The sequence below is a fragment of the Sciurus vulgaris genome (genome assembly GCF_902686455.1).
Source record: "Sciurus vulgaris genome assembly, chromosome: 7".
Lineage (NCBI taxonomy): Eukaryota > Metazoa > Chordata > Mammalia > Rodentia > Sciuridae > Sciurus > Sciurus vulgaris.
In genome coordinates, this window is record NC_136467.1 from 30,293,973 (window position 1) to 30,313,548 (window position 19,576).

A 19,576-nucleotide genomic window follows, 5' to 3' on the forward strand; every position below is an offset into this window, starting at 1 on the left:
ATTAGAACTATTTCAGGCAACCATTAGAATCTACTTTTTTAATTCAAACTTTTAAAATTTTTTGGTTATAGGACTTTTACTTGAAATAATGTAAAAATAAAAACAAATTTTTTTATGGATTGCATTTTGAAAACATTTCCATATTTGTCTCCAATAATAAGTATGTATAAATGTATGTTTATACATTATACATATATATGTACAAATATATATATACATATATATGTATATATATGTATATATACGTATATGTATTGCTGGGAAACATGAACATGATATAAATTTTCTCATTTGCTATACATATCTAGATAAAACCATCTTACCGCTCTATGACGGTACTACAGGAGGAGAAAGGTAAACCAGTATATTGCGAACGTCACCGTGAATCAAGTTCAGTAGACACAGAACCTGGATTAGAAGATTCAAAGGAAGTAGTAAAATGGAAACGACTTCCTGGGCAGGTAAAGTGTTTAATAATACTGATTTAGATATTTACTTATTGCCTTAACCTTAGTCTTCTCATTAATTCATTTGACAAATAATAGAATGCCTAGTAGATGTATAAAAGCGTTGTCTTAGGTTCTTCGTTTGGGTACCTGGGAAGTTATATTAGTTGGCTATGACTGCTATATAGCAAAATACCACAGGCTAAGTGACTTAAACAGCAGGTATTTATTCATTCATTCACTTATTTATTTATTCATTTTATGAAACAGGGATTGAACCCAGGGATGCTTTACCACTGAGCTTCATCTCCAGCACTTTTTATTTTTTATTTTGAGACAGGGTCTTGCGAAGTTGCCAAGGGTGGCTTCAAACTTGTGATCCTACTACCCTTAGCTTCCCAAGTACCTGGGATTGCAAGCAGACACTTATTTCTTACAGTTCTAGAAATAAGTGCCAAATTGTTGCTAGCCAATTTGATTTCCTGATGAAAATCCTCCTGGCTTATAAATGTCCTCGTTATATCCTCACATGGTGGAGAGAGAGATCATGTACCACATGTCTCTTCCTTTAGATACAGTAATCCTATTCGTGAGGACTCTACATTTATGACCTAATTAGCTCTCAAAGGCCCCATCTCTAAAAACCATCACATTGGAGATTATGGTTTCAACATATGAACGTTGGTGGGACTCAAGCATTCACTCCATAACAAAGTTAAGGTGCCGGCAAGGCTGATAGCCTCTGTGACCTCTCCTTGGCTTGTAGACGATTGCCCTCTTGTTGCTTCTTCTCATTGTCCTTTCTTTGTGTGTGGTTATATCTGGTGTCTTATCTATTTCTTATAAGAACACATATCTGTTGGATTACTACCCTACCCTTATGACTTCCTCTTACTTAATCATATTTTTTAAAACAGTCTTATCTCTAACTACTGTTACTTTAACATGAGGGCTTTAACATGAGTTGGGAAAAGGACACTATTTAGCTCATAACTATTTAGATCAAAACTGGGGTCAAAAACATAGATTTTTGATATGTAAAATACACATCTCTTAATCTTTATGAATTCCTGAAATTTTAATAGCTTCTGGTTTTCCTAAATCACATTTTAAAAGAGATAACATACATATGCATATCCTCCTACAACAAATTGAGCAGCATTTAAATTTTTTCTTAAGTTTCCTAACTTGGTTAGTATTTTTTGCAGTGGCAAAACCTTTGGTAGTACAATTTTATAAATTTCTTATTTATTTCTATAAAGGATGGAGTAGTTCATTTTATACATGAGCCATTAAAGAAAGTTATCCAAAATCTAAATTTTACCCAAATCTCTAATATGAAAATAAGAAAGGTTATTTTCCTAGACTTCTTTATTTGCTGTGTTTCACATCACATTTAACTTTCTGAGAGACCAGTATTATAGATGGATTTTAAAATCACTTTGTTGGGGTTGGGATACTTCAAACAGTTTGAACATCTCCAATCTAAATATACAAAAGTCACAAAATTTTTGAATTTTAGAGATTTTTTGAGATTTTAGATTTTTATTTTAGGGATGCTCGGCCACAAATGCCCATGCAAATATTCCAAAATCCAAAATAACTCCCAAATTTGAAATATTTCTCATTCCAACTATTTCAGATAAGGATAGTCAACCTGTAATATGGAGAGAATATGCCCTTAGGGAAAGAAATTAGTGTTGTTCACTTTCAGGTGAAAGTCTTGAAGAAAAATAAGTACAAATGTAATTTTATAGATCAGTGGTTCTCAAAGTGTAGTTTGGAATCTTTGGGAATCCTGAGACCCTTTCAAGGGAGTCCTCAAAGTTAGCCTCTTTTCATAATAATTCCAAGGCATTAGTAGTCCATTTTACTTTCATTTTGTCTCAAGTACATGCTAGTTTTCCAGAGGCCAAATGACGTGTGGTATCTCAAGAGAGCGAATGCAGAAGCAGTTATGAAAACCTAGCTTTTATTAAGCTACGTTATGGACATTTTCAAATTTGTGCAACACTTTCATTTCATGTAGTTATTTTTCATAAAAGGGTTCTTTCATTAGCATTTAATGGATTTGTTACTATTATTTTAAAGTGAATTAAATTTTTAAAAAATTTCTCCACTTTAAATTCTAATGAAAAATTTCCAGAGATATATCTACATAAACAAAAGCTTTGGGTACTTTAAATATGAAGAAGACGAATTAGAATGGGGAAAGAATGTTCATTCACAAGAGGGATTCAAGATACTAGGATGACCAGTTTAGGGTTGGTGAAGGATTGAGCCGGGAAGGATATTTCCTGTGGAAACAAAGTTGCAAATAAGTGAAAAGTGCATCTTGCATTCATTAGACTCTCCCAGCAGTTTACTGACTGGAAAACAAGAGTTTGCATAAGAAGTAAATTGTCTTGCCTGATACTTGGTTGTATGGATGTGAAAAACAACGGAGGGTTTGGGGGAAAAAAGAAACTTAATCATGTTTTCAGATAATAAATATTGGCCATGTCATGTGAAGGTCCTAAAGCAGGATACATTAGAATTAGAGAAATCTATTGAATGGTATTTGAACATTGATATGTGAGGTGATGAGGATCTAACCTTGGGTTAGTTAATGGCAAAATCGAAAAGCAAGATGAGTACAAGATGTAGAAAATAAGACCCTGCCTGATTTAGTGAATGTCCAAGAAAGGAAGGGAGGGGACCCTGTTAAAGCTGTTGAGCATTTTTGTTGTTATTTAATTTTCATAGAATGGGATATAAGGTCAAACCCTAGAACTACAAATAACATGATAGTGGCTTCAGTGATTTTAGCTGGGTGATTAGGTGGAGTTTTCCTTGATTATACTTCCTCTAGAAGCAGCAGCAAGTGGTTGTAAAACCAAATATCCAGATTTTTTGTTTGTTTTTTTGTTTTCTCTTCCATGATGTCTGATATATTATTATTTCACATTCCCAGTAGCTGCTCATAATGCTGTTTCCTGAGCTGCTAAATCTTGTTTGTACCTGGTACCTATCTGGAGAGCAAGCCTAATAGTTTTTGACTGGGCCCATTAAGCTGGACTTAACTCTCTGAATATCCTCGTTAGCTATATTTAGCTAATAATAGATACTCATAGCTAATAGTAGGGATTGCTCATGGGGTTGCTAGGTTGAACATATTCAAAGACATTTATAAAAAGGTACAACATTCATAGCATACAACTAAACCAGTATATTTAATTTAGTTTTTTTGTATAACAGGAAATAAAAAAGTAAGGCCCACTGATGGTTAAAAGAGAATATTAGAGAAAAAAATAAGTAGGATTTTCCATAATAGATACTAATACCCAGAAAATTTTGTTTTCCTCTGGGAGTAGGGAATGAAACCCTAGAAATTATGAAGAAATTTTAATGAAATTAATGAATGAGAGACCAATAGGGTGTGATTGATTACTCTGAGTATCCAATAATTCTCCCTTATCCACAGGGAATGCATTTCAAGACCAGAGATAGTACTAAACCCTCCATAGGTTATCTATTCCTCTATTTATACATAACTGTAATAAAGTTTAATTTATAAACTAGGATCTGTGAAACTCCCTTATTTGCAATAAATGACTTGGTGTCACTCATTTCAGGGAATCTTTCACTAAATTTTTATATAAGCTCAATGTTTTCAGATGCAACATGTTGCTGTCAGTTAGAACACCTTTTCTGTTCATGTCTTCAACCCACAAATTTAGCGCTTTTACCATTTTAACTAAGCACTTATCACTCACTGTGTCCATAACTTGCAGTTTGAGGTATGACACAAAATTACCACAAGTATTTTTTTTCATAATTTCATAGATAAAAAACTTCTTATTGTAGATTTTAGCATTCTCAGTAGATGATTTCTTTTTTATAAAGAAGTCTAGAACTTCTTTTATAAAGAAGTCTAGAACTTCTTTTATAAAGAAGTCTAGAAGTCTTGAACTTTTATCTCTTCATTTAAAGGAAGTATTCTAAGACTTCTCTTTGGCATATTTGAATTGCCAATACTCTGTTTCTTTGGAGTCATTATTAATTAAAATAAGGATTACTTGACCATAAGCACTGAGATATGATAGGTAATCTGATAACCAAAAAGACTATTAAGTGGCTAATAGGTAGCATATTGATGTATACATTGATATCTATTGATATCTATATCATATAGATATGCAGGTTGAAGGGGTGATTCATGTTCTAGGTGGGATGGAGCAGGACAATGCTATTTCATCACACTACTTAGAATGGTGCCAAATTTAAAACTTATGAATTGTTTATTTCTGGAATTTTCCATTTATTATTTTCAGACTCCATTTGAAACCAGAAACCTCAGAAAGCAAACCACAATTAGCAGGGTGGGGAATTAACGGTATATTTTAGAAGCAGCCATATAGGATGGTTATTTTAAGAGAGAAAAAGAAAGATATTTGTACACCCTGGACTTAAACTAGGTCATATGTAGTTTTAAAAATAAGTTTGTCACATTAGCAAGGGTGACTTATTAATTGCTATTATGAAACAAGAAGGTCACATACATTCTTTTCTGTGCCTATATAAAACCAATGTGATTGTGACAGCTTTAGACTATCAGATATTGAAATGTTTCCATTCATATTTTATATGAATTAAGAACTAGTTAGACATAAAGGACAAATTCACTTAATTTTATGGAGAACCAATTCTCTGGTTAGAAAGTAATTTACTATGATTTTTCGTTATTCCACTTAACTTGCTTTTCCCTTTTTATTAAGATGCACTATAATGATTTAAATTAGCAACTAGACTTTGTATTTTTAATGTTTACTAAGTTATGAATTTTAAATGTATGTTTTTTAGGCTTGCCGTATCCCAAACAAGCACCTCTTCTCACTGAATGCAGGAGAGCGAGGATGTTTTTGTCTTGATTTCTCCCACAATGGAAGAATATTAGCAGCAGCCTGTGCCAGCCGGGATGGATATCCGATTATATGTGAGAAATGATCCTACCTGTTTAATCTGATTATAGTTTGTATGGTGGACATTGTTTGGTTTTTAAAATTCATTGAAATCTTATTGCGAGTAATCCTCAGTACCAATAAATTAAACAGATTTCTTCAGGTAAACAGTTCTTTTATACTTTTATAACTGTTCAGATATAGAGTGAAAATGCTGAAATGAAAGCTATTAATTTTTTTAAACATATATGTGTTTTGTAAACATTTTCTATTTTAAGTACAGAAATTTAGAAATATGAAGGATTAGTAATTTTCATGGGAGATTTTAGTCTAACATGGTTAGTCGATAGCAGTGGTAATTTGAATTATGAAAGCCCACAAACTTGTCATGCACTAGAACACTAATAATTGGATTTATCTTCTCATTATGACAAGGGAGATCAGCAGAGAGGCCAAGAAAAATATCTATAGCTTTAGAGGTTTTTTTTTCTTAAGTGAGCATTATCATACAGTTCTAGATTTAGAAGTGTTAAATTGAGTCACTTACTTCTGGCTCAGTAATGAAAGCAGCTCTCCTCAGGAGGAAGAAGGCAGCTCATCATGGTGTCTGCCTTAACCGGTAGATCATGTTGAACTTCACTTGGCTTCAGGTACTTTGTTATGCCTTCTTTGATTACTCAGAATTGATTCTGTTGGGATTTATTGAATGAATATTCCTTCCCATGAAATAATAATAGATTTTTAAAAAACAAAATTTTTTGTGTAGCTCAGTTACCACTATGCTATTTTTAAAATTCACCCAAAAATCTATGTATAGTGGAAAAAGATTCTTGGGAAATATGCTTCAAGATACCAATAATAATAATAATAATTAATAATAATAATTGTTTTCTAGTTTACATATTGTAAAATTTTTGTGATAGGCATGTTTTTTATGCTTAAGTTACTTGTTAAAAGTGCTATGCATACTCATTGCTTAAATCTTAAAACAGCAGATGACACTTTGATTTTTAATTATTTATTATGATGTATCTAAATCTGGCCTTTATTTTAGCTCATTAAATGTACAATTACTGTTTTTCACAAATTTGCCAAGTATTCAGTCATTATTTCTTCAAACATTCTGTTTGCCCTTCTCTTTCTTCTTTTGGGACTCTCATTGTACCTGTCTTGGTAGAATTGGTAGTGTCCCACAGGCCACTGAGACTTATTCATTTTTTAAAAATTATTTTTATTTCTGTTCCTCAGACAAAATAATCTCAATTGACCTATCATTGTTTAGTAATTCTTTCATCAGTTAGATCTGCTGTTTAGTCCCTTTAGCAGTTGTACATTTCAACCCTAAAATTTCTGCCTCGTCTTTTTTTTCTTTTTTTTAACCTTTTCCATTTCTTTATTGACATAGTCTTTTTGGGTGAAAAGTCATTGTTACACTTTACTTCTTTAGACATGGTTTTCTTTAGATCTTTGAACATATTTATAATAGTAGATTATATGTTTCTGTTGAAAGAGATCAACATCTGGGCTTCTTCAATTTCTGTATGGAAGTTTTTGTTGACCTCTTTTTTCCCTTGTGTATGAACCATACTTTTCCTATTTGTTTTTCTGCATACCATAATTTTGAGCTGAAAACTAGATATTTAAAATAGTACAGCAACTCTGGAAATCATGTTTCCCTTCCTATTTCCTCTCATCCATCCTCTATTTGTTTAGTGACTATCCTGGACTAATTCTGTGTTGTCTTTATTCTCTGTCATGTGTTAACATTGTAGTCTATACTCAGGTTAATGGTCAGCTGATGGGTTAAGCAAATTATTTTTTTAAAAATAGCTATGAGTGGATAGGTCTAATGTCCTTGGCCAAGGAGCTGTGTGTATGTGTTGGAATATGTTTTCAGTGTTTTGGCAGACAGTTTAAAACCCTGCCTTAGCTTTCATTTCCTATTGGTGCAGAGCCTCTTCAGGTTAGCCATAGTGAGAAAAGCCTCTTACTTTTTCTTGTCTGTACACACAGCCCTTGAAATACCTGCATGGGAATTCTTCTTGAGCTTCTGAAAGTCCCTTATGGCCATCTCATTCCCAGTTTCTTCATTTTGAGTTCTTTAGTAAGCCATTTCTTAGTACCAATCAGTATTACTGCCTTAAGCAGCTACATTGCTAAAAGATGCCACATACACCCTAGAGTTATAACTTTTTATGTGAAATGAGTTTTGATCCAGGTCAAATAAAACAAAGTCCTAGGAAAGGAGTCTTTCATGGAGTTACTAAGTGGAGATGGAAACTTCACATCTGTCCATACTATTCAATGGCCACTAGGTTCCTGATTTTCATTGGTTTTTAAGCTGACTCAGAGTTGAGGAGAGGAAATGGGCAGGTAAAAACACTATAAATTGTGTTCTTACTGAGATTCAGCCATGTTTCCTAAAGAAATACTACTCAGATTCATGCAAACTTTGCTTGATTTTCTGAGTTCTGGAATATTTTGAGAATTTTTGCCAGTGTTCTCATTTCTCTTATGGGAGAACGTATTTTCCAAGGTCCTTATTTTACTATTTTCATTGATTTTGATTTGCTCAGTATTTTAAATGGTAATTGATTTTGCCACTAGGTGGAAGTAGAGACTTGGAAACTTTGTGGTCCTGTGGTAAGCGTTACCTTAGATTTCACTGGATCTGAAACATAAAAATAGTGTTTTGCCTATCAGAATGCTTATTTCCTTACTCTTTATCATTTTGGTATTAGAATTTTTCTGACAATAAAAGTTTAAATATCTTATTCAAATAATTGCAATTTTGGTTGGAGTTTTGTTGATTTTCACATTAGAATAATACCTTATTTGTGAAAACCTGTATTATAGACTTTTTGAAGTAAATTTTATGTAAATGTTATTTATTATTGGACTGATATTTATCCAAAATTCTTGGAGGTTGGTTTGAGAGATGAAAATGATTGATAGTATATTAAAGTATTTTATACAATTTTAGCATATTAGAAAATATTATGTGTAAATTCTTATATCTAAAGCCAATAAAAAACTACTATTAAGTAGATATGAAATTTTTATACTACCAATATCTTTGGATGTATTTTTCTTATAAATAGTTCTTAACATGTGTCTAAATTATAAATTGTGTATTTGGATAACATGGGTTAAATATCCTCTGGAAGCCTATTAATTTCTAAATATTTTTATTAGTATATGAAATTCCTTCTGGACGTTTCATGAGAGAATTGTGTGGCCACCTCAATATCATTTATGATCTTTGCTGGTCAACAGATGATCGCTATATCCTTACTTCATCTTCTGATGGTACTGCCAGGTTGGTATACTCAGGAAGTTCTGATTTTGCGTGCTGTTTGCCATGGAGGAAAGCTAAGAAAATATGAAGTGATATAGCTATTCTTATGCTTCAGTTATGTTTTACCTATGAAGGGATCATTATAAAAATGCATCATGCATACTGATTAAATAGTCAAAAACTTCTTTCTTGAAGGAATTTTTCTTAAATATATTCGTTTATATAATATGTACCTTTTTTGGTCCTAGCCATCTTGAAATGATCATCATGTAAATTATTTGATTAATAGCTTGAGATGAGGTTATTATACACTTGAGACTTTTCCTTTGATGTAGGAGATTCTGTCTGTGGTCTTCTGCCTTGACTGGATTCAGGAGCTAGAACCCAGTAGTGCTCACTACTTAGAGATATAGTGATGTTAAGGGAATAAATATGTATGTGCTTTATGTTTTAAAGAGTTCTATAGATTGTTAGTTATTTGCATTTTCAGTATCTTCTTAAATTTTCCCCTTTCAATTTAATAAGTATCACAATAAAATGTTTTAAAAAGCTAAATTTTAAAGTTTAGTTTATACTGTTTTTAGATGCTTGTTTGACCTTGAATGTGTTCTAAAAATACTATTAGACAGTTTTTCAGAATACTTTATATACATCATTTAATTTGATTCCAATTATTAGACGGACACACATTCTCTCTATAGTTCAGTGACACTTAGATCCATTGTGACTTCACTCTCATTTATCTTCTTTGCTTGCTTTTCTCTTAACATATCATGTGACTTCTAGCATCTGGGCCCCTTTTTCTATTAATCTTAACCTTCTTTTCTATATAAAATGTCTAATTATTAAAGATTTTATTAGTGTTTAATTTATATGTAAAAGAAAAAGATGACAGTTAGTGACAGTTAACTTCCCTTTCTGTTGAGCTGGGAACCTACCATTACTACCCCCTTTAACAGTATCCTCAGGAACTTATCAGGGATAATATCTTCAAGAACAGCCATTCTGTCTGATGCCAGGTAGTACTAGAAGAAAATGCATAGCTCTGTGGAGGCTTAACTGTATTTTGGTGAGTCAGTCACCTTAGCTCTCTTCCCTCCTGCTTTATAATTACTTTTATTCAGCTCCTTTTCCCATTCCTCTGGCAGCAAATCCCAAACCTCACCATGCACCAAGTTCTTTCTACTAACTCACAGTCTTCCAGCTTTCATTAGATGACTACCTTCAGTTTACTGTCAAATTTAGACAGACATGACTTTCCTTTATTTCCCCTCCTAATATATGTAAATGTACCCATCTTTATCTCTGTTCATCTCTTTTAACAAGGAAATGTGGGATGGAGTCCTTTAGAGCTAATCTTTGATCTGTATTTTAATCTCAGTTTCTTGATCTATAATTCGGTTACATCTACTATTTCCTATCCCTCTGGTCTGTTTGGTATCTTCCTCTCAATTGAGTTTGTCCTCTCATCTTAGCAGTATGCTCACCTCTTCTTATCCTTAAAAAAAATGTAATATTTTTTTCTTAGTTCTTCCTGCCTCCTGCTTTCTAAACTACCACATCTTCCCACCATCCCATTTCTACACTATCAAGAGTATTCTGTACAATATCTTTACTTCAGTCCAGCTGGTCTTTCATTCCCAAATGCTATGTACTTCTTTCTTTAGAAGGTCAGTACTTTCTTGCTTATTTTCAGATCTGTTGTCCAGTTTTAACTCTTATTCTGTTAGTCTTCACTGTAGTAATTGATTATTGACCAGCCTTTAAATGTCTTCAGTTCATTTTAGTAACAGTTCGTTTTTATTAACAACTTCATCTATTTTTAGTTTATGACTCATTCATTCTCCTCCTTCTGTTCCTTTCCCTCTGCCCATTTCCTATATTTATTCTCAAGATAAATTTTTTTGGTTTCATATGCATAGTCCAGTTTCTCTCACCTTCCCATCTTTAAATCTCACTTACATGCTAATGACTTCTGTCTCCCACTTTTATTTTGAGTTTGTCTTTCCATTATACTATATATAATATACTTTGTGTGTGTGTGTGTGTGTGTGTGTGTATGTGTGTATATATATATTCCCCCAAACTGGGAACTCTATTCATCTATCCCATTACCACCATATCTGTCCACATCTAATGAGCACTGAAGCTTGCCAGTTTTCTCTCCTCAAAGGCTCAAAATTCTAACACATCCTTTCTGTTGTCAGTGTGTTCGCCTATTTCAAGACCTGGTAAGTCTTCTTAAATTGTTGGTATTTTACTTTCCCAGTGTTCAGTCTCTACCTTCTCTGCCTCTGCTGTGCTAAAATCCAAACTATCTTTCATAATACTTTGACTTTTAAAAGTCCTTGAATACTTACTGCCTTTGCAAAATGTTCTAACTGCTTACTGGGGCATAAAGACATATCCCTCATTGATCCGTCTTACATTCTTCTTTATGCACTTGCCATTTACCCTTTGCCTGACCCATACAGTCTTTGGAAATACCCTTAACATCTTCTTTGGTATCTTCATGCCCTTTTACTTAAACTTCTTCCTCCTATATTTAAATGCCCATCTCCTACCCTTCATGCCTAACTCATTTATTCAACAAAAATTTAAGTGCCTCTAGTGAGCCATAGTGAATTGTGGTTGTCATTTAAGAATCCATCCCAAATTTCACCATTTCTTGAGGCTGTCCTGGGTTCCCCACACAACATATGGTATGTTATGGAGAAGTATGTTTTTCTTTCTGTAACTCTGTTTAGACCCTACATTGTAAAAATATTGTGAAATCTTTAACTGAATGAAGAGAGAAGCAAGGACGAGGAGGTTTTTGAAAGAAGAATATTTGCAATGAATAAGAAGGAAGAGAATTAGGATTGCTAATGCTCAGAAGTGGCAGTTGTGATTTTTACCCATGTCGTCTTCTCTTTTCCTGGGAATCAGTTTCATGTTATCACTAATGTCTCCTAAGTAACGATTTCTCTCTGACTGTCTTTCTGCCATATAACTTTGGTCTAGATCCTCTTTTTCAGCTATTTCTAGAATATGTGTGCGTTTGTGTGTGTGTGTGTGTGTGTGTGTGTGTGTGTGTTTTCACATCAACAGCTCCTAATACCATCAGAAAGACATTTCTATGAGTAAGGGCTCTCTGTAGGCCCGTACGTCCCCACTATATCCACCTCACAATGCCGTTTTAACTTTGGTATGTTTTTTTGTTCCCAGATCTAATGATTTCTGTGTATGTGCTCATCCAGTCTCTAAAGATTTGTATTTCTTTGTTCTCTGTGAGCACCCTGATATCCTTCAAACCCATTAATATATTTCTTTTGATCTTGTATTCTATAAAAACCACCACTAATAACTGTTCAGGTTTCATACAAAAATTTCATTTTTATTTTAAAAATATTATATCTACTTTAATTGCATTGAGCTGTTTTAAAGATATGTTTGCTTCATTTCTGCCTCTTTTATAGTATTTCGAATAATGCCACTAAGATTTATTAGGAAGTAATTAAAATTTTCCTGTTTTAATTATCTTGCAAGTTAGCAATTTTGTTCCTTTAGTAAGCATCCTATTTCATGTAGCATGTTCGTTGAAAGTTTTACTGTGGAAAAATGTTTACGTAGTGACACGTGCTTTATTTTCATTTGAAAACGTGTTCTTTCATCATTAGTTTGGATTCTTAGTAATTGAAGAGCATATCCTATGTTTTAAGAAAATTCATGTTATTCTTAGTCAATTTGTATTTTTCTTTGCATCTTTTATAAAGGATTTAATTTGTTTTAATTCTTAGGCAGTAATTGAAAGCCTGAACTATAAATCCCCCTGATAAAAAAATAATATTCTTCTAATGCTAATAACTTAACCAACATGTTTTTAAAATGCACTATTCCACATTCATATAGCACCTTTTTGTTGCTAGATTTTGCCTATTTTTACACATGCTAGAAATGTAAAATACCTAACAAAACAGTTTAACCCTTTCGTTTGCTCTTTGATCAAGACTGTAACAGTAATAATCTTAAATTTTGTAATAAAATCAGCCATTATTTAGAAGAAGAAATACTGAGAGTGTTGAACACAGAGTGTCCAATGTATAATAGCCTATCAGAATATTTGGTATTATTTTAATCTTAGTTGCTCAAGAATTCAGAGTAATTTCAACACAGCCTTTTAAGTCTTTGGGATCTTCATGTTTATTATCTACATAGTCAGTTTTCTTGAAATTACAAATTAAAAAATCAATAGTCAATCCTATTCTCTAAACCAGCACTAGTAAGCATTTTCCAGAAGCAAAATATGCAACATAAATGGAAAATCATTGAAGTTTCTCCCCATATTTTAAAAAATACATTGTACTAAAAGCAATACTTTACCAGCTATTCAATGAATGTTTAAATAATATTAAAAATAGGTAGTTTTTAAAAATAGATATGTCTAAATACAAATATAGTTTTAAATTTTACTCTGTAGGTTATAATTAATAGATATGCTTGAGAATAAGAAATGGCAAAGTATAAAAATTTTCAGTCATAAAATACATGGTCATATTTTTTGTTATAAATGTTGCTTTACATTGGTGATTGTTAGTTACTTATTTAAGGCCCATTGTCTATTGGCTTTTAGATAAAAGAAATTTCTGCCTTTCAGAAATAATATGTAACTTTTTCTCCTTTTACAGGATATGGAAAAATGAAGTAAACAATACAAATACTTTCAGGGTTTTACCTCATCCTTCTTTTGTTTACACTGCTAAATTTCATCCAGCTGTAAGAGAGCTAGTGGTGACAGGATGCTATGATTCTATGATACGGATATGGAAAGTTGATATGAGAGAAGATTCTGCCATATTGGTTCGACAATTTGATGCTCACAAAAGTTTTATCAACTCTCTTTGTTTTGATGCTGAAGGTATGTCAGAGAATATTTTCACAATGAGGGCTAGTTGAATGAAGAAATGATTTTAATTAATTTTCATTTTACTAATAAGCTTATTTAAGCATGAGAGGGATTTTATGTATTGATAATTATTTGTGCATATTTAGGTCCAGGTTACATGTAGGTTTGACACTGAGGAAGTTTTGTTTATATCTTTAAAATTAAATTCCTCAACATATTCATTTCATATTACTCTTAACAATCAGTTGTGTATCAAATTTCCTTAACTATTTACTGGGATTGGTGATTATTATTCTTAGTAAGTTATTTTTAAGGACCTTTTAAGTTAAAGGATCCAGAATTAAAGGGATGTGGGGGAATCTCAAAAGAATTTAAATATATGTATTAAATGTAGCAACAGGGTTATTTAAATAGTACAGTGTTTCTCAGTTTTTTGTCACTGTGACAAATACCCAAGGAAAAGAATTTAGAAGAACAAAGATTTATTTTGACTCATAGTTTAAGAGATTTTAGTTCATGGTTGTCTGGTTTCATTGCTTTTGGCATGAGGTGAGGCAGAATATCATGGTAGGAGAGTGTGGTAGAGCAAAGCTGTTCACTGTAGGGAAGAGGGAAACAGAGAAAGAGGAAGGGATTAAGACAAGTAGTACCATATTCCAGGGCATACCTCCCAGTAACCTTCTTCTTCTAATTGTCCCACTGCCTACAGTTTCCCCTACCTCCCAATAGTCCATTCAGCTATCAGTGGATTAATCCACTGATGAAGTCAAAGCCTCTTATGTTTCAGTCATTTTCCAAAAGCCCTACTGAACCTGGCTGCACTGGGGACCAAGCCTTTGATACTTGAGCTTTGGGGGCAGATCCAAATTATATCAAATACACACATGTATAAAAGAGAAATTTACAATCATTTAAAGATGTCTCCTAGTGTATGAATAATATAGATGATATTTTAAAGATGTAAAATATAGACTAAATAGATGTAAAATTTAGTTAATGTTTTCATTAACTAAAAGAAATTTATTATGTCTATTAGTCACTTTTTATTTCAAACACTAGGTATGTAAGCTCTGCTATAATCAATTAAAATGGGATTCAGATCAAAATGAAAATATATATCAGTAATGACAATATTCATCTATAAGGATGTTAGTAAATTTGAAACATATTCATGAAAGGCCCTGAGTAGAAAGATGTCTGAAAACTGTTAGAAATAGCTCCAATTATAAAAGAAATAATTTCTAAAATAATATTTAGCCATAAGGTATGCAAATGTGAAAAAATGTCTCTCTAATAGGTAGAGTTGGGACCAAAGCTGCAGAAGACAGATTTTTCTTGGCTCAGAATTAAAAAGAGCATTCTAATACATGGAGCAATTCACTAGCTGAATAAGCTATTTTGTAAAATAATAATTTTACAGTTAGCAAATACCCATCTGTTAGTAATGGTGTATAAGAGATTCCTGAGTGATTATGAAGTTGAACTTGATGCTTAAGGTCCTATTCAACTTTAAGATAGCTTAATTCTAAAGAATTGATGTTAAACTGTTAACACTTATTATTTATTGTTTTATTCATTCTCTGATCATTTATAGAGTTTTCAGTGGGTTTCAGGTATTATGTTAACATGTATTAGAAAATAGATAATAGATAATTTTCTTAGGTTAACAAAGATCAGGAGTACAGGAGCAAGTTGAATAATTCAGTTAATTTGGCTATAGAATATGAACCATACTCTGAAATGCTCATTTCTTGTATTAAAAAGCAGGTGAGAAAGGGAAATAAGTGTCACAAATAATTTAGAAGAAAGTTCACTTAAAGATAATTGGGATTAAATTGGGAGTTATTTTGCTTTTTGCCTTTTTTAAACTAAAATGCCTTTTACTAGCACTCTAGTGCTTTGACTGTTTCACTGAGTTAGGATTTCCTCTCCCCAGACTTCATATCATTTGTTTTTAACTCCTGCAATATTCATTGCTGAGTTTTGGGATTTTGTTTGTTTGTTTGTTTGTTTTTTTAAATAGGTCATCACATGTATTCAGGAGACTGCACAGGGGTGATTGTTGTTTGGAATACTTACGTCAAAGTTAATGATTTGCAGCACTCAGTGCGCCACTGGACTATAGATAAGGTATAAAATCATATCTTGTAATTTGGAAATTAATTAAAGAAATTGGGAAAAGTATTCAATCACATGACCTTAAGAAAGAACATAAAGACATTCTATCTTTTCAAAATATTAACAGCTTTTTCTCAGTCCCTAAGAATTCAGTTATCATTAACTGTTATATCTTCTTAATGATTAATCGATGACACCATAGTGAATATTTTTATTTTGCCCAGGACTTTGTGTGTGTGTGTGTGTGTGTGTGTGTGTGTGTGTGCATGTGTGGTGCTGGGGATTGAACCCAGGAACTCTTGCATGCTGGGCAAGCACTCTACTACTGAACTGCATCCTAGCCCACTTTCAGTCTTTTGTGTTCTGTTTTGCAGTATGGCATTAGCTGAAGTTTATGTTAAAATGAGGTATAAGTAATAACTTATATTTTCTGTAATTTATATCCTTTTTTCTTGGTCTTGTAGCATCTCTCTAAGAACGGTATGATCAGTACCTTGTCAACAGTGCTTTCTATAGAGTCATAATTATGATGGAGATGGGTCATTTAAACACAATAATTCTTTCATTTGAAATATGCCAACTTGGTAGGAACAAATGAAGAAGCTCTTTCTTTTGGGGGAAAGAGTATTTTTAAGATGGCCTGAAAGCAATTTTGTTGATGTATATTTTTAATTTTTTAGTTAAAAATATAAATTAATTATTAAACTTGAGTTTATTTTATGTAAATCAATAGTTCCTCCCCAACATATTACACCTTTGTTCTTTACTTTTTTATAATAGGTTATGACAATAGCAGACCTCTTTTGAAAAAAAAAAATACCCTAAAAGAAAAAGAATTTCCCATGAACTTTAGTTAAATCTATCAAGTATTAGATCTGTTTATAAAAACTTTATTCCATTTTCACTCATTCTTATCTGATCTGTTAGAATAATGTCTTAAGATTCATCATGTAGCCTAATTTCACACATTCTGAAAAGAACTTTCTAATTACATACCAGAGAAATTGGCAAGGCTCAAAAGGCATCATTTTTAATTATTTGAGACTACAATGCAGGATTTATTATTTGTTATAAAATCATGTGTTTATTTACCTTAATGTAAATTCGCCTTAAATCTATAGCTTGGTCATTACTTGAGGCACTCAAAACTTTAAAAAGTGAGAAAATGAGCTACAATGTCTTTTTAGTGGCAAATGCCACATGACATACTGGAGAGACAGTGATTATCTCATTGGCCATAGTTCAACAGCAGTGTGGGGAATGCTGAGTTATAATCATCTGTCCCTTAGGGGTGAAGCACTTATGTATTGTTGCATGCTGTTAGCCACTCATAACACTATCTTCAAAGCAAGGGTTATTTTAGTTTGAACATGAATGTAATCAAAGAAAATATGGAGTAATCAAAGAAAAAATATGGAGGAAACCATCAGACACAACAGGCATTAAATCTGGTAGCATCTTTCTCAAATTTATACCTAACCTTGTTCTGCAGTTTTATTTGACACTTTTGCATGTGTTCCAATTGCTCATATCACCACCAGTACATCTTCATCTCAAATTTGATATAGTTTAGCTCCCTGGAATCCCTATCTGTACTTTGGTTCACTGTTGTCTGTGACTCAAAAAAATAGCTGGCAGCAGATCTTACTGACAAACAGTGGTAGCAGGGGCTCAGCAGCTAATACTAGAACTGTAGCACATTATAGCGCACCATGACCAGTGCCAGCCACTGCTGAAGAAGTCCAAAGATCCTATAAGGAGCAAAAAACAATAAGGGACCCTAAAGGGAGAAGGTGGCTAATTCAGTGTTCTGCCTGCAGGTTAAGGGACTTTGATTCCTTGGACTTTAGCCTAAATAACTTTCCATTCACAATTTTTTTCTTTCACCTAGTAATGTAAAAATGACCTTTGGTAATATTCTTTTGCTTTTAAAGAATAAATTTTATTGTGTATTTATTAAGGTATACATGATATTAGGAGAATATATACGTATTAGTAAAAAGGTTACTATAGTGAAATAAATTAACACATCCATTGTGTGACATAATTTCTTTTTGTTATATTTATGATAACCAACTAAAATCTACACATTAGCATGAATCTTACATTCAGTGCAATTTTACTACCTGTTCTCATGATATACATAAGCTCTCTAGACATATTCATCCTATGATGTATGCTCTGACCTATATCTTCCTATTTCTTCTACCCCTGCAGCCTCTAATAACCTATTTGAATTTTTTATTTTTTAACATTGCACACATAAGTGAGATCATGCAATAAAATTTGCAATATTTTTCTTTCTGTGTCTGACTTATTTTACTTAGCATAGTAAACTCCAGTCTCTTCCACATTGTGGGAAATGGCAAAGAACTTTATACTTTTTTAGGGATAAATAATAGCCCCCACCCCTGTGTATGTGTTTGTGGATGTGTATCACAGTTTATTCAGCCTGTGTCCATATCTTGGCTATTGTGAACAGTACTCATTTATTTATTTTTGCTTTTGTGACCTGAGCTTTGGATGTGATACCCAAAACCTCATTACCAAAACTAATATTCAGAATTTTCCTCTATGTTCTTTTCTATGAATTTTATAATTTCTGATGTGAACATGGGAGTGCTGATATCTTTACAAGGTGATGATTTCATTTCCTTTATGTTCCCAGAAGAGGGACTGCTGGATCATATGGTAGTTCTCGTTTTAATTTTTTTGGAAACCTTCATACCATTTTCTGTATTGCTTCTACTTTCCCCCAGCAGTGTAGAAGAGTTTCCTTTTCTTCACTTCCTTAACTATCTTTTGACTTTTTGATAAACATTCTGGCAGAAGTGTTATCTCATAATGGTTTTAATTTGCATTTCCCTGGTGATTAATGATGTTGACCATCATTTTATATTCCTGTTGGACATTTTTATGTTTTTTGTGGAAATAAATGTCTATTTAGACCTTGTGCCCAATTTTTACTCAGGTTATTTGTTTTTCCATTACTGAGTTGTAAGAGTTCTTTATAAATTTGTGGTATTAGCCCCTTATCAGATACATGGTTTAGATATAATTTTTTCCCAATCTGTAGGCCACCATTTCATTTTGTTGATTATTTACTTTGAGATGCAAAGCCTGTTTAGTTTAATATTATCCCATTTATTTATTTTTGCTTTTGTGACCTGAGCTTTGGCTGTGATACCCAAAAACTCATTACCAAGACCAGTATTCAGAAGCTTTTCCCTTATGTTCTCTTCTATGAATTTTATAGTTTCTGGTGTTACATTTAGATCTTCTATCCCTTATGAGTTGATTTTAACATACAGTGTAAGATAATGATAATTCTCTTTGGGCAAGGCTGGTGCAGGCGGGTTCTCCTTCACTATTTGTCTTTCCTGATATCGTTAGTTGGATATCTTCTTTAGCTGCATCAAATAACTATTCCCAAGCCCCCAAAACCCTATGTAAAGTTATAATCTAAATTAAATGTTTATTTCAAAATAAGAAGTCTGTAACATATGTTTTTCAAGACAAGTAGAAGTATAAGAAAAGTATGAGACTGGACTGGTAACTGAAAAGTTAAATCTGCACTTAGGTTTGAATTTATAAAAATTTTAATATGATGTTATATGATGTTAAACCAAAAATGCAGTGTTAGAAAATGTGTATGATATGCCTTTTGTTTTGAACTCAAAGTGAATAATATACAAAACACATACTAATCAAATGCAACGTTGCATATTACGAAAGTAGGTTTTGTCAGCTTAATTTTCAATCCTAAACTGCAGTTGCTAGGAATCTTTTTGTTAACAGTTTTACAATATTCTATATAGTGGAACTGCGAATGAGATTTTTAAATTAATTTTGTACTTTTCAGTATCCATATTTTATGATTTTTTAAATT

At 32.4% G+C, this 19,576-nt stretch overlaps 1 protein-coding gene and 1 long non-coding RNA gene across 2 annotated transcripts in view; one reads left to right on the top strand and one right to left on the bottom strand.

Annotated features, from left to right (window-relative positions):
- AHI1 (Abelson helper integration site 1) overlaps positions 1-19,576 on the top strand; it is a 208,733-nt gene that overhangs the window by 34,058 nt on the left and 155,099 nt on the right. Inside the window, 5 exon segments of the mRNA XM_079146243.1 lie at positions 309-461; positions 5,289-5,421; positions 8,582-8,705; positions 13,352-13,581; positions 15,593-15,699. Of these exon segments, the coding sequence (XP_079002369.1) occupies positions 309-461; positions 5,289-5,421; positions 8,582-8,705; positions 13,352-13,581; positions 15,593-15,699 (747 nt within the window).
- Positions 16,498-19,576, bottom strand: LOC306665029. The gene is made up of 2 exons (XR_013764899.1): positions 18,855-19,576; positions 16,498-18,199 (listed from the first exon to the last, which is right to left on the bottom strand). It is a non-coding gene; the product is annotated as an uncharacterized lncRNA (long non-coding RNA).